The 22,679-nt window shown below is 44.4% G+C and overlaps 2 protein-coding genes across 5 annotated transcripts in view; one reads left to right on the top strand and one right to left on the bottom strand.

Moving 5' to 3' along the window:
• Positions 1-19,165, bottom strand: part of AIMP1 (aminoacyl tRNA synthetase complex interacting multifunctional protein 1) — a 161,539-nt gene extending 142,374 nt beyond the window's left edge. The window contains exon 1 of one of the 3 annotated variants that reach the window (XM_029596858.1): positions 19,041-19,165. Coding sequence is in view for 1 of the 3 variants with exons in the window: in XM_029596856.1 (XP_029452716.1) it covers positions 18,766-18,767 (2 nt within the window). In the remaining 2 variants the exon portion in view is untranslated. Of the gene's footprint in view, positions 1-18,765; positions 18,895-19,040 lie in introns of those variants that run through there. The other 2 variants (XM_029596856.1, XM_029596860.1) reach the window with 2 other exon arrangements.
• The window catches only part of TBCK (TBC1 domain containing kinase), a 479,395-nt gene continuing 475,488 nt past the window's right edge, over positions 18,773-22,679 (top strand). Inside the window, exon 1 of one of the 2 annotated variants that reach the window (XM_029596823.1) lies at positions 18,773-18,907. The gene's annotated coding sequence lies outside the window, so the exon portion shown is untranslated. Of the gene's footprint in view, positions 18,908-19,107; positions 19,246-22,679 lie in introns of those variants that run through there. The other variant, XM_029596818.1, reaches the window with a different exon arrangement.

The raw sequence follows: 22,679 nt of genomic DNA on the forward strand, positions 1-22,679 counted from the left end.
CAGAGCGGAGGCATCTGGTAGCGAGGAGAGATCAGCAAGGAGGTTTCCTTGCTAATCGTATCTGTATTCGTGAACCGAGGTTAAATACCAGAGCTTATGACATTATGCGGTGGGGACGCCCCCGAGGTTCCCGCCATGACGCATGTAAAGGATGGGGCTGCGCGCGCGTGCCCTAGGTGACTATGGGAGAAAGATGGCGAACACAATCGCCCGTGCCGGACTGGGAACGCCGAAGGGGTCGGCGTGGAGAAGCAGAGGCAGCCATCTTCCCAAGCTGAGCTGAATTAGGTAGAAAAAAGGTGAACAATAGAGGGCGCAGCCGTCTGCGACCGACGGGTGCAACATATCTAAAGTAACTCAGTCTAAAAGGAAGCGATTTTGGCTTATGCGCCTTACTGTTGTTAGTTCGAGAGCTTTTTTTAGGTTATATTTCCCCTGTAAATGTGTTGTTAAATATCAAGGGGTTAAATATGTTTTTTTTTATCCCTCCCAGCTAAATGTCTTTCTTAATGATAAATGATTAATGATACTGCAGCCCCTACATCCAGCCCATAATTTTTTTTTTTATATCGGCGCATTTATATTTGTAGACTCTAGCCCTTAGTATAGTTCAGCCTTTTTTTTCTTTTTTTATGATTTCTTATATTTCTTCTCATAACTACCATTGGAATTCCTCCTGTTTTGGTCTGACAGCATACTATAGGGATCATATATTTCTTATTATGCTAGTTTCCTTATTTTGTCTTATTGGATCTCTTATGTACCATTTCTTGTCAAGTTGTACTGACGAGACTTGATAAATGATTTAAAATGATAAAGTGTTAAAAAAAAAAAAAAAAAAGAAAAGAAAAGTATACTTTAACAAGTGACAATAAGATCTCAGTTATTACAGGCAGAAGTTTATATGGTACTTTATCCAGGAGAAATACTAGAGTAAAACCTTCATCTTATAGTAATACCCATTTTTAACTAGTATTCAAGAAAAGGTAGAAATTAACAGTCGTGGTATGATTCTTCTGTTGAATGCAAGGCTTGTAAATGGGAAAACTGCGGTTATTTTTTATTTCTGAAATATAATCATGATATTTTCTGTATCACAGAAACTTGGTTACTTAAATGGGATCACATTTGTCATAACATAAGAACATAAGAAAATGCCATACTGGGACAGACCGAGGGTCCATCAAGCCCAGCATCCTGCCTCCAACAGTGGCCAATCCAGGCCACAAGAACCTGGCAAGTACCCAAAAACTAAGTCTATTCCATGTTACCATTGCTAATGGCAGTGGCTATTCTCTAAGTGAACTTAATAGCAGGTAATGGACTTCTCCTCCAAGAACTTATCCAATCCTTTTTTAAACACAGCTATACTAAATGCACTAACCACATCCTCTGGCAACAAATTCCAGAGCTTAACTGTGCGCTGAGTAAAAAAGAACTTTCTCCGATTAGTTTTAAATGTGCCCCATGCTAACTTCATGGAGTGCCCCCTAGTCTTTCTACTATCCGAAAGAGTAAATAACCGATTCACATCTACCCGTTCTAGACCTCTCATGATTTTAAACACCTCTATCATATCCCCCCTCAGTCGTCTCTTCTCCAAGCTGAAAAGTCCTAACCTCTTTAGTCTTTCCTCATAGGGGAGTTGTTCCATTCCCCTTATCATTTTGGTAGCCCTTCTCTGTACCTTCTCCATCGCAATATATCTTTTTTGAGATGCGGTGACCAGAATTGTACACAGTATTCAAGGTGTGGTCTCACCATGGAGCGATACAGAGGCATTATGACATTTTCCGTTTTATTCACCATTCCCATTCTAATAATTCCCAACATTCTGTTTGCTTTTTTGACTGCCGCAGCACACTGTACCGACGATTTCAATGTGTTATCCACTATGACACCTAGATCTCTTTCTTGGGTTGTAGCACCTAATATGGAACCCAACATTGTGTAATTATACCGTGTTTCCCCGAAAGTAAGACAGCGTCTTACTTTCTTTTTACCCCAAAAAGTCCCACTATGTCTTACTTTCAGGGTATGTCTTATATTGGAAAAAACCTGTAAGACATCCCCCGAAAGTAAGACGTAGTGTTCAAAAAAAAATAAAATTTTTTAAATACCTGTCGGAGGGCCGCGTGGGTCCAGGCGGCCGGCGGCGGGAGCCGGGTGGTCGCGTGTTAAATCTAGGCCGCGGGCGGGTGGGCGCTTGTTCCCGGGGGGGGCGGGTGGACGCGCGTTAGTTCGAGACGGCCGGCGGGCGGCGGGTGGTCGCGTGTTACATCTAGGCCGGGTCGCACAGGCGCGCATTCATTCACTGCCGGTGGGGGCTGCCTCGGCAGCCCCCCCCGGCAGCCCCCACCGGCAGTGAATGAATGCGCGCACAGGCCCACAGCGCCTGTGCGACCCCTGCGATTCGGCGCTGGGGGCTGCCGGTGGGGGCTGCTTTCGGCGCTCGAGCCGAAAGCAGCCCCCACCGGCATCGGCATCGGGGGATGTCTTACATTAGCCGACCCCCCTAAAATTCCCACTACGTCTTACTATCAGGGGTGTCTTACTATCGGGGAAACACGGTAGCATGGGTTATTTTTCCCTATATGCATCACCTTGCACTTATCCACATTAAATTTCATCTGCCATTTGGATGCCCAATTTTCCAGTCTCACAAGGTCTTCCTGCAATTTATCACAATCTGCTTGTGATTTAACTACTCTGAACAATTTTGTGTCATCTGCAAATTTGATTATCTCACTCGTATTTCTTTCCAGATCATTTATAAATATACAAGCCGTAAAGCCCGTTAAAACGGGCTACATCCCTCTGTCTCTCACCTCCCCCTCATTCTCTCTCCCCTCACTCTTCACCACCCCCTCCCCCACCCACTCCTCTCCACCCTCCCTCTCCTCTCACTCAGTCCCCCCTCTCCCTCACTCCCTCCCACTCACTCAGTCCCCCTCTCCCTCCCTCCCTTCCACTCACTCAGTCCCCCTCTCCCTCCCTCCCTCCCTTCACCCACCTCCATTTCCTCCCGGCGCCGTAAGCACGACTTCCCGCAACCCTCACCCGGCTCCACTAACTCCTCCCGCTCCTGCCAGCAGATCTCGGGGGGGGGGGGGCGCGGGAGTGACACCCCCCCCCCCCCCGAGATCTGCCGGCAGATCTCGGTGGGGGGGGCGCGGGAGTGACACCCCCCCCCCCGAGATCTGCCGGCAGATCTGGGGAGGAGAAGCAGCGGCACCGCGCGCGGCGCGCGGCGCCGCTGCTTCTCCTCCCGCTCCTGCGGCCCCACCGCCATTTTTTTTTTCTGATCGACATCCTTGCCCGCACATGCGCAGTAGAGCTGTGCTCTACTGCGCATTTGCGGGCCGTCGGTCACAGGCCATTTATAAGGTAGATTGAAAAGTAAGGGTCCCAATACAGATCCCTGAGACACTAAACTGTCCACTCCCTTCCACTGGGAAAATTGCCCATTTAATCCTACTCTCTGTTTCCTGTCTTTTAGCCAGTTTGCAATCCACGAGAGGACATCGCCACCTATCCCATGACTTTTTACTTTTCCTAGAAGCCTCTCATGAGGAACTTTGTCAAACGCTTTCTGAAAATCCAAGTATACTATATCTACCGGCTCACCTTTATCCACATGTTTATTAACTCCTTCAAAAAAGTGAAGCAGATTTGTGAGGCAAGACTTGCCCTGGGTAAAGCCATGCTGACTTTGTTCCAATAAACCATGTCTTTCTATGTGTTCTGTGATTTTGATGTTTAGAACACTTTCCACTATTTTTCCTGGCACTGAAGTCAGGCTAACCGGTCTGTAGTTTCCCGGATCGCCCCTGGAGCCCTTTTTAAATATTGGGGTTACATTTGCTATCCTCCAGTCTTCAGGTACAATGGATGATTTTAATGATAAGTTACAAATTTTTACTAATAGGTCTGAAATTTCATTTTTTAGTTCCTTCAGAACTCTGGGGTGTATACCATCCGGTCCAGGTGATTTACTACTCTTCAGTTTGTCAATCAGGCCTACCACATCTTCTAGGTTCACCGTGATTTGATTCAGTCCATCTGAATCATTACCCATGAAAACCTTCTCCATTACGGGTACCTCCCCAACATCCTCTTCAGTAAACACCGAAGCAAAGAAATCATTTAATCTTTCCACGATGGCCTTATCTTCTCTAAGTGCCCCTTTAACCCTCGATCATCTAACGGTCCAACTGACTCCCTCACAGGCTTTCTGCTTTGGATATATTTTAAAAAGTTTTTACTGTGAGTTTTTGCCTCTACAGCCAACTTCTTTTCAAATTCTCTCTTAGCCTGTCTTATCAATGTCTTACATTTAACTTGCCAATGTTTATGCTTTATCCTATTTTCTTCTGTTGGATCCTTCTTCCAATTTTTGAATGAAGATCTTTTGGCTAAAATAGCTTCTTTCACCTCCCCTTTTAACCATGCCGGTAATCGTTTTGCCTTCTTTCCACCTTTCTTAATGTGTGGAATACATCTGGACTGTGCTTCTAGAATGGTATTTTTTAACAATGACCACGCCTCTTGTACATTTTTTACTTTTGTAGCTGCTCCTTTCAGTTTTTTACTAACAATTTTTCTCATTTTATCAAAGTTTCCCTTTTGAAAGTTTAGCACAAGAGCCTTGGATTTGCACACTGTTCCTTTCCCAGTCATTAAATCAAATTTGATGATATTATGATCACTATTGCCAAGCGGCCCCACCACCGTCACCTCTCTCACCAAGTCCTGTGCTCCACTGAGAATTAGATCTAAAATTGCTCCCTCTCTCGTCGGTTCCTGAACCAATTGCTCCATAAAGCTATCATTTATTCCATCCAGGAACGTTATCTCTCTAGCGTGACCCGATGATACATTTACCCAGTCTATATTGGGGTAATTGAAGTCTCCCATTATTACTGCACTACCAATTTGGTTAGCTTCCCTAATTTCTCTTAGCATTTCACTGTCCGTCTCATCATGTTGACCAGGTGGACGGTAGTATACCCCTATCATTATAGTCTTCCCCGACACACAAGGGATTTCTACCCATAAAGATTCAATTTTGTATTTAGTCTCATGCAGGATGTTTATCCTGTTGGACTCTATGCCATCCCGGACATAAAGCACCACACCTCCTCCCGAGTATTCCTCTCTGTCATTGCGATATAATTTGTACCCCGGTATAGCACTGTCCCATTGGTTTTCCTCTTTCCACCATGTCTCTGAGATGCCAATTAAGTCCATGTCATCATTTACTGCTATACATTCTAATTCTCCCATCTTACTTCTTAGACTTCTGGCATTAGCATACAAACATTTCAAAGTTTGTTTTTTGTTTGTATTTTCATTCTGCTTTTTAATTGATAAGGATAAGTTAGAATTTTTTAGCTCAGGTGAGATTTTAGTTACAGGCACTTGGACTACTTTTCTAATTATTGGAACCTCACTTTTGGGGTGCCCTAATTCTAATGCATCATTAGTATCCTTTAAAGATACCTCTCTCCGAACCATGCACTGCTGAGCGACTGTCGGCTTTCCCCTTTGTTCTAGTTTAAGAGCTGCTCTCTCTCCTTTTTAAAGGTTAGCGCCAGCAGTCTGGCTCCACCCTGGTTAAGGTGGAGCCCATCCCTTCGGAAGAGACTCCCCTTTCCCCAAAAGGTTCCCCAGTTCCTAACAAAACTGAATCCCTCTTCCTTGCACCATCATCTCATCCACGCATTGAGACTCCGGAGCTCTGCCTGCCTCTGGTGACCTGCGCGTGGAACAGGGAGCATTTCAGAGAATGCTACCCTAGAGGTTCTGGATTTAAGCTTTCTACCTAAGAGCCTAAATTTGGTTATGAATCATGGTTATGAATCATTCCCTCAAACGTTACTGGCTACCTTTTATTGTTGGAGCATTTGTTTATGTTATATTCTGCCAGGTCTACTGGCCTGTAATTTTTCCCCTATTTTAGAAGTTTTAATTTCAGCTAAGATAAACTTAAATTTTGCACTTATTTTAGGGGATCTTAATATCCATGTAGATAACAGACATCTTTCCATAACTTATGAAGATTTTTTGTCTTCCATGTCAGCTTTTGAACAAATTATTATTGATCCCACACATGACAAAGGAGAAATTACTACTTACCTGATAATTTCCTTTTCTTTAGTACAGATGGGTGAATCCAGAACCAGTGGGTTATGGACCTCTACTAGCAGATGGAGATGGAGCAAAACTGACGACATGGTATATATATCCCTGTAGTGACATCAGCTCACCAGCTCACCAGTATTCTCTGCAAAACCCAACTGTGGACAAACTAACAAAACGTGATTATTAACAGATAACCATTCCAGCACTCAACCAATAGGAATACACTGAGCTCAGACAAAGAATGTAATAACACTAGTCTAGGGACTGGATTGACACTACCAGTACTCCTTGGAACACACAGCCACTCAGGAGGACCTTAGCACAACCATTCGGCAGACAAGGGTGGGAAGATGGATTCACCTGTCTGTACTAAAGAAAGGAAATTATCAGGTAAGGAGTAATTTCTCCTTTCTTAGTGTTCAGACAGGTGAATCCAGAACTAGTGGGATGTACCAAAGTTACTCCCAAACAGGGCGGGAGGCTGCCCGCAGTCCAATCAAAACTGCACGTGCAAAGGTTGTGTCCTCCCAGGCCTGCACATCTAGGCGGTAATACCTGGAAAAGGTGTGTAAAGAGGACCACCTCGCAGTTTGGCAAATGTCGACAGGAGACAACAAACTAACCTCCACCTATGACACTGCCTGAGCCCTAGTGGAATGAGCCCTAACCTAAGTAAAAGCTGCTCAGCATCCATATACGTGGCTGTAACTACTTCCTTAATCCAGCGGGCTATTGTGGACCTCGACATTGGCTTGTCCTGTCTACTTCCACCATGGAGAACAAACAGGTGATCCATCTTCCTGAGAGGTTTAGAAACCTCCAAATACCTCAAGTTATGCCTCGACATCCAAGGTCCATAACAGGTGATATTCCTCCGCATTTCTTTCCCTGTCCACAGACGGCAGGGAAATTGACAGATTCAAGTGAAAATCCAAGAGCACTTTTGGCAAAAATGAAGGAACAGTATGCAATTGTATCGCCTCAAAGTCACCCACAGAAAGGGCTCCCGGCAAGACAAGACATGCAGTTTGGAAACCCTACGTGCTGAACAAATTGCCACAAGAAACGCTGTTTTTGAGGCTAGTAACCTCAAGGAAAGGCTACACATTGGATGAAAAGTAGGGCCCGCAAAAAACCCAAAACTAGATTAAGACTGATTAAGACTCCACAAAGGCACCAGCAACTTGCAAGGGGGGGACACGAAGATACTTCAGTCCTTTTAAAAAACGGGACACATTTGGATAAGCCGACAAAGGTCCACCAATCACTTGACCTCGAAAACAGGCAAGAGCTGCCATTTGTACCTTCAATGAATTAAGGGCCAACCCTTTACTCAATCCATTCTGCAAAAATTCCAAAATGAGCAGTATCTTAGCCGAATGAGGCGGAACCCCACATAAGAGCACACACCAAGTCTCAAATACTCGCCAAGCCATAGGCTTAGCCATAGGCTAAGGAAGTGGATAACTTTCTCACTCAGAGCAAGGTGGCAATCACCGCAGCAGAATATCCACGCTTCAGCAACTGAGCACTATCAAGGGCCATACCGTAAGACAAATTTGAGTTGGATCTTCATGAAGAACCGGTCCCTGCCGAAGCAGATTCCTGTGAACCGGAAACTGGAGAGGACAGTCCACCAGGAGCCTTCACAAATCTGCAAACCACAGTCTTCTGCGCCAATCCAGTGCCACCAGAAGCACCATCTCTGTGTGACTATCGATCCTCCGAATCATTCTGTCCAACACGGGCCACGGGACAAAGGCATACAGTAGCTTGACCTCCAGCCATTCCTGCATGACAGCATTGATGCCCAAGGACTTTTGGTCTCTCCTGCAACTGAAGAAGCAAGAAACCAATTGCAGGAAGTTGCCAACAGATCCAGAAACGGAAGGCCCCAGCCATCCACTATGAGCTGGAATGCCTCATTTGACACTTCCCATTCTCCTAGATCCAGACTCTGTCTGCTGAGAAAGTTGCCTTTTCCTGCAATATGCAAGGCTGAGATCTCCTAAAGATGCATTTCTGCCCATTCCGTGGGTTGGGTTATTTCCTGTGACACTTGCTGGATCTTGTTTCCTTCCTACCGATTGATGTAAGCCACTGTCGTTGCATTTTCCGATATTATCTGGACTGCTCGACCCTGCAATTGGTTATTGAATCGCAAGCATGCCAACTAGACAGCATGGGCTTCTAGCTGATTGATGCTCCAGAGAGAAACTTCAGTGCCCTTGAGCTGTCAGCAAACTGACAGTAAGCTCCCCAACCCTGGAGGCTCACACCTGTTGTAATAGCCAGTCCAGTGAACTGAGGGAAACCCCCTTTCTCAGATGATCTACTTGCAACCACCACTGCAGGAAACAGAGTAGGATTAAATGGTCAATTTTCTCAGTGGAAGGGTAAACAGTGGAGTGCCTCAGGGATCTGTACTTGGACCAGTGTTTTTCAATATATTTATAAATGATCTGGAAAGAAATATGATGAGTGAGGTTATCAATTTTGCAGATACAAAATTATTCAGAGTAGTTAAATCACAAGCGGAGAGAACCTTGCGAGACTGAAAGATTGGGCATCCAAATGGCAGATGAAATTTAATGTGGACAAGTGCAAAGTGTTGCATATAGGGAAAAATAACCCTTGCTGGAGTTACACAATGTTAGCTCCTAATATGGAACCTACTACCCAAGAAAAAGATCTAGGCATCATAGTGGATAATAATTTGAAATTGTCAGCTCAGTGAACTGCAGCAGTAAAAAAAGCAAACAGAATGTTAGGAATTATTAAGAAGGGAATGGTTAACAAAATGGAAAATGTCATAATGCCTCTATATCGCTCCATGGTGAGACTACAGCTTGAATACCGTGTACAATTCTGATCGCTGCATCTCAAAAAAGATATAGTTGCGATGGAGAAGGTACAGAGAAGGGTGACCAAAATGCTAAAGGGGATGGAACAGCTCCCCTATGAGGAAAGGCTGAAGCGGTTAGGGCAGTTCAGCTTGGAGAAGAGACGACTGAGGGGGATATGATAGAGGTGTTTAAAATCATGAGAGGTCCTTGAACGAGTAGATGTGAATTGATTATTTACACTTTCAGATAATAAAAGGACTAGGGGGCACTTCATGAAGTTAGCAAGAAGCAGATTTAAGACTAATTGAAGAAAATTCTTTTTTCACTCAACACATAATTAAGTTCTGGAATTTGTTGCCAGTTGGTTAGTGCAGTTAGTGTAGCTGGGTTTAAAAAAGGTTTGGAGAAGTACTTGGAGAAGTCCATTAACTGCTATTAATCAAGCTGACTTAGGGAATGGCCTCTGCTATTACTGGCATCAGTAGCATGGGATCTTCTTAGTGTTTGGGTACTTGCCAGGTTCTTGTGGCCTTGTTTGGCCTCTGTTGGAAACAGGATGCTGAGCTTGATGGACCCTTGATCTGTCCCAGCATGGCAATTTCTTATGTTCTCAGATGTATGCAGATCTCTATTGGCAGGTGGAGCCGAATCAAATAGTCTTTAGACTGTGGGTTTCAACGAGACAGCGGGTTCCAACGAGACAGCAGAAAGCACTGAATAGGACGCATATGCACCCTCACCCACAGCACCACCTCCAGGGTTGCCAACATCAATCCAAGTACATGTAGATAAGACCATGCTGTGGGACGTATCGTGTTCGTCAATAGACACACCTGCTCTATCAGCTTCTGATGTGGCCCTCTGGCAGGAAAACCCTGCCCTATTTCATGTCAAACTGAACACCAAGATACTCCAGTGAGTGTGATGATTGAAGACTGCTCTTGACCAGGTTCACCACCCAACCTAGCTCCTGCAACAAAGAAATCACCTTGCACGAGACCCGAAGGCTCTCTACCAGACTCTTGGCCCGAATCAGGCAACTGGGTACGGGTGTACCAGAATCCAATCCTCTTTCAGCTCTGCCGCCACCACCACCACCATAACCTTGGAAAATGTTCTGGGTGCCATGGCCAACCCAAACGATAGCGCTCAAAATCGATAATGACTCCCCAAAACTACAAAATGCAGAAAGCATTGGTGCTCTAGCCAGATGGAAATATGAAGGTATGCCTCGGACAAGTCCAGAAACATCAGAAACTCCTCCAACTGTACTGCCATTATCACTGAGTGCAAGGTTTCCATGCAAAATGATGACTGACTCCTTTGAGATCTAGGATAGAGCGAAAGGAGCCCTCCTTCTTGGGCACAACAAAATAAATGGAATATTGGCCCGTACTTTCTTGAGACATGGGCACCTGAACTACAGCCCACAGGCTGAGTTTTGACAACATACCCTGCACTGCCTGTCTCTTCTGCGGACAGCTGCAGGGAAACATCATGGAAATGTCTTGATGAACACTGTGAAACTCCAGCGCATAGCCATCTCTTATCACCTCCAGTACCCACTGGTCTGATGTGATCTCGATTCACCTCCAATAAAAAAAAAAAAAGAGAGGCAACCTCCTATCTTCTGATCCTGGAAGTCAGCACACCTTCATTGGGGTGCTCCACTATCCAAGCCTGCACACCATCTGGGCTGCCTGGGACAAAAGGACTGAGACTTACCCAAAGGCTGAGTCCTCTAAAAAGTTGCTCCTCTGTAGGATCAAAAATGTCTGAACCCCCTGTTATGACCTCTTGTGCTGGAGGAGCATGACACCTGTTTCTTATCCTCTAGTAACTGAGGAACCTGGGACTCACCCCATTTATTGGCCATTTCCTCCAGCTCACTCCCAAACAAGAGTGAGCCTTTAAAGGGCAACTTCGTAAGGATAGATTCGAGGATGCTGATATGGTTGAGCAGTGTTTGGGTGGATCCTTGGTACTGAGGCAGATGACCACGCCCACGGGAAGGAGCCCCGTGAGGAGCCACAGTACTAGGCTAGACTCAGAATGCACAAACACAGTTAGTTCTTTATTATACAGCTTGAAGAGGACCACCAGAGGTGGCAGTAGTGAGGCAGTCTGGTAGTTGCAGTCTCAGGGACCTCAGCAGAGGGAGCCCTTCTCACCCCTTTGGTATCGGAAGGTTCCGAAGCAGGTTTCCAGCAAGGAAGTACTGTGGATGAGATTGACTGAGAGTTAGAGTACTCACTAGGTGTCTGCTGTAGGTATGCGATTCCACCAGGTTTGTAGAAGTAAGTGCAGGCACCGAGGCAGGGAGAGCAGGCACCTACTTGTTCCCTGTAAGGCACCTGAAATAAAGCAGAGAGCCCCCGAGGAGCAGGTACCCAGGTTAGTAGTTACCCTGAAGGACAGAGAGAGAGCTTCCAGCAGCAGCACGGAAGCGAGAGTAGCATAGACAGGAACGGATTCAAGTCCTTGCTAACTCAACGAGCTAGCATATTAGGGTAGGTTATATACCCAGATGGCATGACGTCAGCAAGGGGGAACGCCCTCGAGGTTCGCGCCAAGGTTGGAATAAAGACGTGGGCAGCACGCGCGCGCACACCCTAGTAGGTACCTGGGAGGAGCATGGCAAGAGGCTGCACCATAGCCGTTCTGGGGACGCCGGAGAGGTCGGCTTGTAGATGCGGCGGTAGCCATCTTTCCTAGTAAGCGGGAGGAGCCATGAATAAGGTGAAGCCGTCTAGCACCGATAGATGCAACAGTTGCATTGGCCGACCAATTTCTCAGTCTTAGCTGACGCCTAGCCACTATAACTGAAGCACGGACCAAATCACAGCCCGCATCTGTCAAAAAGGCTGGTTCCATCACTGCCCTGGAATTCACACCAGATTCGTCGACCTCCTGAGAGAGAAGTACAAGAGCAAGCCACCAGGGGACAACAGGAAGCTATCTGTAAATTCACTGCTTCAAAAGCCTGCTTAAGGATAGCCTCAATTCTCCTATCCTGTGCATCCTTCAAGGCAAACTCCCCCTTCCAACGGGGGGTAGTCATCCACTTGGTAACGGCACACACAAGAGCATCCACCTTCATAAAGCAGCTGGCTCTAGGGGGTACAGTCCTTCCAAGACTTGTCCCCCTTTAAAATTAGCTTCTAGGATGCCCCATTCAAGATCAATCAATTCTTTAATGGCTTCCATAATAGGGAAGAAACAAGAGGCTTTACACAAAGAAATCAAAATGGATCTTTCTTTGGCTCAGACATGGATTCTACCCTTGGAACTCCCAGCATCATTAATGTCTGGGAAATCAGAGCCGGTAACTCATCGCTATGAAGGAGATGTAACAGTTCTATACGGCTCCAATCCCAGAGGAATTTCCCCATCTTCCAGGGAGGAAGAATCGGCTTATCATCTGTGCTATCTGGGTCCCTATCAGGGAGATCTGCAGCAGATCTACGCTTACTCTGACGCTTACCTGCAACATCAGGCATGCAGGGAACCACAGCCTGCGATTCTGAGGGGATTATGGAAAATATCTCATGAAGTTTTTAACAAATATATTTACTCTGTTTTACAAAATATAGAAAAATTAAAGACAGCAAAGAAAAATTATTCTAAAAAAATTCAAGCAGCAAGTAATTCTATTAGTCCAGTTATTTAAAACTGTAAAATATTTTTCTCAGGAACATCAGGCAATGGAAGATTGTAATTACACAACACAATGCGATTATTTGTGAGGTATTTACTAAAACATTCACCAAAAAGATTTAAACAATCTGGGAAGTATTTGTTGAGAGCCCGCCAGTTAATACCTAATTTGCACCCAATGATAATCTGCTGGGAACATTTCAACGAGTCTTACAATCTGAAATAGTACAAATTGTTCAAAACTAAACAATGTATCTAGTCATTCAGAACAATATCATATTTCGACACTAAAGATTCTCCGTAATGAACTGGCGTCTTATTTAGCAAGGGTGATCAGTACATCCCTAGATAATGGCATTTTTCCTGACCAACTTAAACTAGCAATGGTTACTCCGATAGAAAAGAAAAAAAACAAAACAAAAAACGTCATTAGACTTAAATGACCCACTGAATTATCAACCCATTTCATCTCTTTTGTTTCCAGCAAAAAATAATAGGGAAAGTGGTGCTGACTCAACTACAGGACTTCCCAGATGACAATGAGATTCTAAACAGCAATGAGTTTGGTTTTTGACCGGGCCACACCGAAATGCTGTTCATGTCTATATCAGACGTATTTAGTCATGGCTTTGAGTTGAGAAGTACTTTTTTTTTTTTAATGCTCCTCGACATTTTGGTGGCCTTTGACAAGATAAATCTTCAAGTACTATTACAGCACTTAAAGAATATTGGTATAACAGGCAAGATGTTTCAGTAGTTTCCTTTGTATCTAAGTAACTGAAAATTTCAAATACAGTTACATAATGAATCTTCAAACTAGTATGATTGTTTCACAGGGGTACCAGAAGGCTATGCCTTGTCGGTGTTACTGTTTAATGTTTATCTGCGTCCCATCTGTAGCCTGCGATCAAACTTAGGGATAAGGCTATAGAATACACACAGATGATATTCAATTATATTTTTCCATTAACTATAACTATATCTAATGCTCTGATTCAATTAAATCATTGTTTATATTCCATGAAAGAATGGATGAGTGACAAACTTGCCCTTAACATTGGGAAAACTAATCATCATCTTGAGTAGATTCCCCTCTCATAATTTTCCCAAGAGTTGAAAGTTGGTGCTTAGTCCATAAAAATGTCATCTGTCAGAAATGTAGGAGTCATGCTTGAACTGGACCAATTTATGGTGGTGTAAATAAGGCAGGTTGCTAACAATGCTTTTATTAAACTCAGAGCATTACAAGCGTTAAAACTGTTTCTGATGATTTTCATACAGTTCTATATTAATTAGTGATCTCAAGATTTAACTACTACAATGCCTTACATATTGGTGCTCCTGCTTACATGCTGAAATGCCTACAAACTGTTAAGAATCCAGATTGACAGATACCAAACTGTACGACCATATTACACCTGTGTTGTATAAATGACACTGGTTACCTATAAAGTGGAGGATACAATTTAAACTTGTAACCATGGTCCATCAGGCACTTAATGGTAATACTCCAATTTGTGTCAGTTCTGCTTTAAAACTGTATTACCCAACTCGTAATTTAAGATCAGCTAGTCAATTTCTACTAGAGATTCCAATAAAATATCAAGTCTGTCTTGAAGAAACAAAAAAGAGAAAGAGAGACAGCCTTTTATGTCACCAGTTTGCAATTATGGAATAGCTTGCCTAAAGAGGTTTGGAAAATTGTTTGTCATGCCATCTTTAGAAAGGTCAACATTTTTTATTTTAAGCAAGTTTGACAGATATACATAATTTTTATCTTCTTTGAATAAGATCAAATGATGTTTGTTTTGTATTTTTTGATGATTTAAATATTTGAAAATTTGGTTACCATCTGGTTTTTGTTTTGATTATAACTGATTGTGAATGTTCCTTCTGTAATCCACTAAGATGCAGGTGATTTGAATGAAGGTTCATTGTAGCCCAGAAGAGACCAGTTTTGATTGAGCTGGAAGTCAAATGGAATAGGAGGAAACTACTAGGGTCAAATAAAAGGGTAGGAGAGGCAAGGTGATCTAGGGAGAGGAGACAGAATTGAGGAATGAAGATACTGGAAAAGATAGGGAGAAGGGGGGGGGATGAGGGGTTTTGCTGTCACTGAGATATCATCCCAGTTTAAAATTTTGTGATCTGAACACAGAAACCAAAACTGTGACATGAAAACTAAAAACAAAACCAAGCTGGTACGGGAGGCTATACTTTAACCACAGTTTATTTTATTTGCATATTTATAGCCCACATAATCCACAGATTTTGATTGCTCATTTCTTTTTAATCCTGTTCCCTTATCCTCATCTGGCTTAGTTGTCAGAGTCACAGTCCTCAGCCACTGCCTACAGGCTGTGGCTCCCGCTGGAACCTGATAAGCACCCACCATGAGTCTGGCCCAACCCCTCCCGGCTGTGAATCTGCCTCTACCACACTACAGAATTCTCAAGGAGGAGGAGTCCGGCTAAGAATGAGAACCCACATCTCCCACGTGGCAGTAAGCTGCAGGGCCACTGAGCCATCAGGCCAGTGTTCTCTTACTTTTCTATGAATATTACTGAAAAGGAATTTTTTTCCCCATTCTGCTCCTAAGGTAAACACTTTCATTCAATAAGATTCTACATCTCTAAAAGCCTCCTTGCTTCCCAGCTCTCTACAAATATGTCCTCCAGTTTTTCCTCTATTTCCGCGCTCCCTCACTATCCCCCTCTGTGCTCTCCTGATAAAAAACTTTGCTTTTTGACAGATGGCTGCAGGATGCAACACCCACTTTTCAGCAGTAAGATGTTCTCATGCTCATGCCCCACCTCCATGCCACATTCTCTTCCTTTATGTGAATGGTACAGAAGGAGGGGCAACTGCAGAAGATGCCAATTCTCCCTGAACTTGAGAGCTGCAGCTCACCCTAAAAGCAGCGCTATTCACAGCACAAAATATATTCAGAAACATCTGTGTATACCTGGTCTACGAAAAAGGTTATTAAACATATTTGGTTACTCTGAAACCAGAGCTGACTGTAACCCCAAAAGAATTCTAGAGAACACACCTGTGAAACCTAAAGTTGTATGATATTTATGCATTAGCAAAGACCTTTTCAAAAAGTAAAAGGAAATGCATAGCTTCAGTCTTCAAACTTTTTGGTTAAGAGCAGTGTGCCTTCAGACTTGATCAGGGGTGCTATGGAAAAGTTACCACAGCCTGATGTTCAGATCCAGACCAGCACCTCAAAGCAACAAGTAACACCAGTGATGGATCTTAAACATGTAGAAGCTTTCTTAGAATAAGTGTAATCATGTATACCTCTTTTTTCTAGCCACAGCATGAACCCTGGAGTGTAGTAACATATAGTAACATAGTAATGAGGGCAGAAAAAGACCAAAATGGTCCATCTAGTCTGTCCAGCAAGCTTCCCAAGGTAGTAACTGCCACTCCGTGAAGTTTATCCCCATGTTACTGTTAAGGGTAGTAACTGACGCTTCGTGCAGGTTACCCCTAAGCTTTTTTATTTATTCCCATCCTCTAGCCTTTAGGGATCCACAGTGTTTATCCCATGCCCCTTTGAAATCCTTCAGTTTTAGTCTTCACCACTTCCTCTGGAAGGGCATTCCAGGCATCCACCATCCTCTCTGTGAAGAAATATTTCCTGACATTGGTTCTAAGTCTTCCTCCCTGGAATTTCAAATCCTGACCCCGAGTTCTACTAAATTGTTTCCAATGGAAAAGGTTTGTTGACGACCATGGATCATTAAAACCTTTCAAATATCTGAAGGTCTGTATCATATTACTCCTGCTCCTCCTCTCCTCCAGGGTATACATATTCAGGTTCTTCAACCTCTCCTCATAAGTCATTCGATGGAGACCACCCACCATTTTGGTCGCTCTTTTCTCTGGACCGCCTCCATCCTGTCTCTGTCTCCTTTGAGATACGGTTTCCAGAACTGAACACAGTACTCCAGGTGAGGCCTCACCAAGGACCTGTTCAATGGGATTATCACTTCCTTTTTCTTACTAGATATTCCTCTCTCTATGCAGCCTAGCATTCTTCTGGCTTTGGCTATCGCCGTGTCACACTGATTCATCGACTTCAGGTCTTTAGACACTATCACCTCAAGGTCTATCTCCTGCTCTGTGCACATCAGCCCTTCACTCCCCAACACATACATTTCTTTTAGAATTACCACATGATTCTGCACTTCTTGGCATTGAATCCCAGATGCCATATCTTCAACCACTCTTAATGGGTAGCATGCAAGACATGGATAATCACACCAGCTTTCTGTGGCACATAAAGTGCACACAGCATCTCCTATTTTTCCCCTCCTTTTGAGTCATTCCAGCTTCTGTCTTATATCCAGGCTGAGTGAAACAGGGAGAATTTGCACTGAGCACATTTGCACTAACTCGCAGTATTGGGAGCAGCACTGGCAGTCTAATGCAGCAGCCAAGGTAACTAACTGAGCTGGCCACCTGCATCCCATGGCTTCTTCCTTCTCTGCACTTCTATATAGAGGGAGATGGTACACTGTGTGTCTCTACCCCCTTTCCCACTTTATTTTAAATTTAGAAGTGACTGGTGAGGCTTTCAGTTCTTCTTTTGGCCATATGAGTTCTCTCCATATCCACACTGCCTGCTCTTTGGTGGCCAGTTTGCTACACATTTTTGTTAATGTAGGTTTGCCTTTGGCTTGAAAAGGGTGGAAAACACTGGTTCAGAAGTGCATATCTACAGATTAATTTGTTTACTATGAAAACCAGACTTGTTTGTAACCCTAAAGAACTGCAGTTGTGCACCTCTGTTGCAAAGTATCCTATCTACAGCCAACTTTTAATCATTTTTCTTTATAGTTTATTTTTACAAAATGTAAACGTTTTCAACAAGGTTAAACACACAACTCTGCTGGATTTTGTGAAGGACTGTTACCACCAGAAACTCCTGATGCTTGACAGGCTCTATGAAGTTCAGTAAGTACAAAACAGATTTATGTCTTTTTCAGTTTAATATAGGTGCAATTTGCCTACTGTCAACGGAAAATTATCAACATATAATGTTTTAACTTTTGGAACATGTGCATCTGAGGAAATTATGCTGAGCTAGGCATTTTCCTGCAATGCCATATGAGATGAGACTGAAGGACCTGAATACATATACTCTGGAGGAGAGAAGGTGCAGGGGAGATATGATAGACTTTAAAATACAGAAAAAGGTATTAGTGATACACAAACAAGCTTTTTCTGCTGGAAAGAAAACTGCAGAACTAGTAACATGATATGAAACTCCCGGGGGCCCTTAGAACCAACATCAGGAAATATTTCTTTACAGAGAGGGTGATGGCTGCATGGTATGCCCTCCAGAAGAGGTGTGAAGAAAAGAATGGTGATGAATTCAAAAGGGCATGGGATAAACACTGCAGATCCCTATAGGCTAGACTAGGATGGAAATGAAAAAAAAAACCTATGTTAACTTTAGGTATAACAATTCTGCATGATGGCAACCTGCACTGAACGACAATTGCTACCCTTAACAGTAGGCATGGGAATAACCTGCATGGAGCAGCAGTTACTACCAAAGGCAACTTGCTGAGCAAAATGGATGAACCTTTGGTCTTTATTTGCTGTCATTTATTATGTTACTAGGATTATTTTCTTCAAAGAATATGCAATAGCTTGAAAACCATTAAAACTCCAAATTGTGTAGTATAAGAAATATTTCCCCAAATGAGTAAAATGTTTGTTCTAAGGGACTGTGGAAAATATCTATCTAAAGTGGATAGGGGAAAACGAAGATGAATAAGCAATACAATCCTCCTCCCCCCAACAAAAAAAGTTTTCATTTCAAATTCCTTCTTCATGCCTCTGCTTTACTTCGCAGTTTCCCATTTTTGCTTGCCAAAATTATAGCCATACGTCAGGACTAGCACAGAGTCCTGACACAGAAGTGTCAGTGCTGGTTTTGCTTTTTCAGCACCAGAAAGACGTGGACGCACGCGCTGCCCTGGTTCCAGGCACTGTGGGCGCGAGCGCCAGCGTAATGCTCCCGGGGAACGCTTAAAGAGCTGCACGAGGGGCAGACTCCACGGCGCGCGGCCACAAGAAAAGACGACTGAGCACTCACATGAATTCACAACTCCAGCGCTTCCTCTGCAGGCGACTGAAGAGAAGAGAGAGAGTGCACGGGAAGGGAGGGGACCTTCCTCAAACAGCGACGTCGGGAGAAAGGAAGCTAAATGCACACACATGGGCTCTCCTGAATAAGCGTAAGCTGCCTGCAGCAGTGACTGCACGATCACAAATAAATTCTACAGTTTGTGCAAAGTATATATATGTATGTTCACATTTCAGTTTCACAAGCTGTGTTGGAAAAAAAAAAAATACCCCCGCAATGCTTACCTGCCAACCAACCCCCACTTCTCCCTAAACGCTTTGGGGCCTCCCTTGCTGCTTGGTCGCAGGCGGATGAGGTCAGAAGCGACAATCACGTGACGCTGGAGCTTGCCGGCGTCCTCCAGCGGACCCTGGGCTGGAAGGGGAGACGCCGGCAGGGCTCTGAGCTGGGAGTCTCAGTGGGGACCGGAAGAGACTCCCCAGACAGGCAGTAGGTGCAACTCTGGGTCTTGTCGGCATGCCTGGAAAGCCAATAAGGGGTTTTGGTTGGGTTTTTTTTTGTCAGATCATGCCACCGGCCGGGAATATTTCTGAAGTGAAAGAGAAATTGTATACGTTCCTTCCTTCTCCTGCCTCCCAGACTTGCATGTGCAGTACAGTATATTTTCCCCTTCTTTTCTACCTTTTTTATGTTTTAATCATTCTGTATAAGTTTGGCAATACATGTAAAATTGCCATGCCAAAGAAGTTATGAGACTCTGAATCTGCATCAGTTGTGTTAGAGGCGGCAATAAAAAAAGAAAGAAGGCTCGTGTGCTCAAATGGAATCATGTAGTGTCCCTACCTGAATTTATTTTTTGCAATTAACATTTTTCAGATAATCTTGACTTTTTGGGGGGATATTCTTTAATTAGTAAATTCTTCCCAAAACATCTAAGTTAAAACGGCAGAAAATATCAGATTTAGAAGTATTTCATCATGTTCGTTTCCCTCTTTCAAGAGCATTTCCATGAACTGCTTGTGTTCCCTGCTTGGTAGAAAGTGACTCTGGGTTTGGCCCGGCCTCCTCGGTTTTTCTGTGGCGAAACATGAAAAGATTTTGTCAGTTTTTATTTTCAAAGTGTTTAGCCTGCGATACAAAGTTGTTCACATGTGAAATTAAATATGTGACACATTTTCACGTAATTCACTGTTGAACCAAAAAGAGGGTTAGGTGGTTATGGCAAGTTTTACAAAATACTAATGATTGGCATGGGCCAACTTACAAGTCAATACAGTAAAGTGTGGCTGCGGTTATCCTGCTTCTAACCCGCTTTCTACTCACTTTTTGGCCGCGTTAGTCCAACCCGCGATACACTATCCCCTTTAACCCATTCTTACCGCCTCTTTAAATCACCGGGTAACCCCTTCCACCCGCGGCACGTATATTAGATGTAAACAATCGAATTAGCTATTCCCCCCCCCCCCATTCAGTAACACGCGCCCCGACTATCGCCTTTTTAATCTGCCGTTTAGCTGCGCATTTAACCTGCTAACTTACCACCTACCCTTACCCCTGCGTTAGAGGCAGGGGTAAGGGTAGGCAGCAAACTTTCCCCCAGCCTTCGCTCACCTGCCCATGGGTGCCGGTCTCCGGGGCAGCCCAGTCCTCTCTACCCTCCTCCAGAAGCAACGAAAGCGGAAAAAGCGAAAAAAAAAAAAAAAGTAGCAACGAAGCGACTTACTTTTCTTGCAGCCCTCCTCCGGAGACGGACCGCAGCTCCCCTGCCTCCCGGAGGCAGCTGCCGGCGAAGATGGATGCCTGCACGGGTGAAAGCGGCCCCTGTGCGTGCAATTTGGCCGCTTTCGCCCATGCAGGCATCCATCTTCTGAGCCATTTATACCCCCCAGACTGCATTAGGATTCTTAAATCTGTGCCCAGATTCTGATCTACAACAACAAAGCTGGGAGAGAATCATAACCGGCATGCAATGAGCTAGAGAAAAGGTTTGCAGCAGATCCAATAGGCCCCACTCGAAACCCAGAACATGATATCCCTATTTGTAGACCCAGGTGGCACTTACGGGTGCAAGGGAAGGAAGGTGGGTCTTCTGGGTCCTGGAAATAGCCGCCTTTGCAGGGGCACAGGGCTGAGCCTTCCGACGAGGGCCGGGTGTGCAGGGGGGCACTCCAAGCAGGCGCTGCCAGAGATGTCCGACTTGAAGGAGCCAGCGGGGTCCGTCTCCGCCGCGGTCAGTCTCCCGGAGGCAGCTGCCGGCGAAGATGGATGCCTGCACGGGCGAAAGCGGCCTATGTGCGTGCAATTGGGCCGCTCAAGGCGTGACGTCACGATGTTTGGCGGCACGGCATGTGACGTCACGTCTTGAGCGGCCAAATTGCACGCACAGGGGCCGCTTTCGCCCGTGCAGGCATCTATCTTCGCCGGCGGGGCCACTTTCGCCCCCAGCTGCCCCCCCGGGAGGCAGGGGAGCGGCGGTCCGTCTCCGCCGATGTCCGTCTCCGGAGGAGAGCTGCAAGAAGAGTAAGTTGCTTCGTTGCTTTACACTTTACATGTCGTTTCACCAGTCCTCTCTCCCCCCCCCCCCCATCCCTGCGCCTTGCTTCGGGAGGAGGGGAGAGAGGACTGGCAATCCCGCGCATAGGAGAACCGTCCACTTCCTGGTACCTGTCATTTCAAATGTCATTTGCACGGGCCTAACGCACGGGCCTAACGCTTCACGGATGCTTCTTGGACGCGGTTTGCATTTGCAAGCTATTTAAATACAGTATTGAGCGGTAGGTGAGCCGGACTGTGCGTGCGGCAACTGCGGGTGCGCTCAGCACTAACGCAGCTCTTCCTACCGCTCCTTACTGTATCAGCCTGTCAGAAAGTTCTTGGCTGTTCTTTTTACCATCTGGATTCTGTTGGATGTTTCTGATGCTGAAGGTTTACTACTGATAATTGTGAAACTTATAGTTTAGAGGAGACACTGTGTAATGAAAACACATTACATTACTAATGCATAACTCCCTATTTGCCAGTATTTAAAGGTTATCAATTTAGTTTGTTTATTTATTTATTTGTTTGTTTGCTTTTATATACCGACATTCGTTGGGGTACATCACATCGGTTCACATTGTAACAGGATAATAGCATGACGGAAGTCGTACCATTTTTACATTGTAACATTAAAACATGCGTAGGAACAGTTTAACAGTGAAACACAGGTTAACAATTTAACAGTGAAACATGGTGGAACGCAGGGACAGTAATTGTACATAGTAACAATTGAGGAGAACTTTATACATGGAAGTTTTTTTTTTTATGTCTTACTTATTAAGTACCGTTATACAAAATAGTGAAATACCTGTGCTGATGAAACTATTGTAGGAACTGGAATGTGCCAAAGCAGAGTGTAAGGATGTATGTCAGTTGGTATAGGCAATTATTTTGGTGGCCCTAGAAAGGGAATATTCATTTAAGCAATCTTACTTTTTAAGAATAAAGATCTAATTACAACTATTTTCTTTATACTTATGCATGTCATAGTCGTCTTGCAATGTAATGACATAACACTACTCTTTTGAATTATAAGGACTATCCCCATATAACAAATTGAATAGTATTTTTTTTTCTTGTTGCATTAATTTAGTGTCATGCATGGCATGACAGGGAAAGGGTGACATGACTTATTTACTACACTCTTCTAAGGCAGAAACATTATGAGTCAAGTAACATTCATGAAAAGGGCATATCGCATGCATGTGCAGATTGGAACAGGATTTTATAAGCACCATTTTAGGAGGGCCAGGCAGATCATGGTGAGGGTTAGAATAGCAGGAGGCACCTTTGCAGGTTGCAGCAGACAGTGGTGCAAAGAGTGCAGTCAGAGTTAGGGTGTCAACACTCAGGACCCTTGGTATAACACATACTATTGCTCACTT

The sequence above is a fragment of the Rhinatrema bivittatum genome, chromosome 1 (genome assembly GCF_901001135.1).
Source record: "Rhinatrema bivittatum chromosome 1, aRhiBiv1.1, whole genome shotgun sequence".
In the NCBI taxonomy this organism is placed as follows: domain Eukaryota; kingdom Metazoa; phylum Chordata; class Amphibia; order Gymnophiona; family Rhinatrematidae; genus Rhinatrema; species Rhinatrema bivittatum.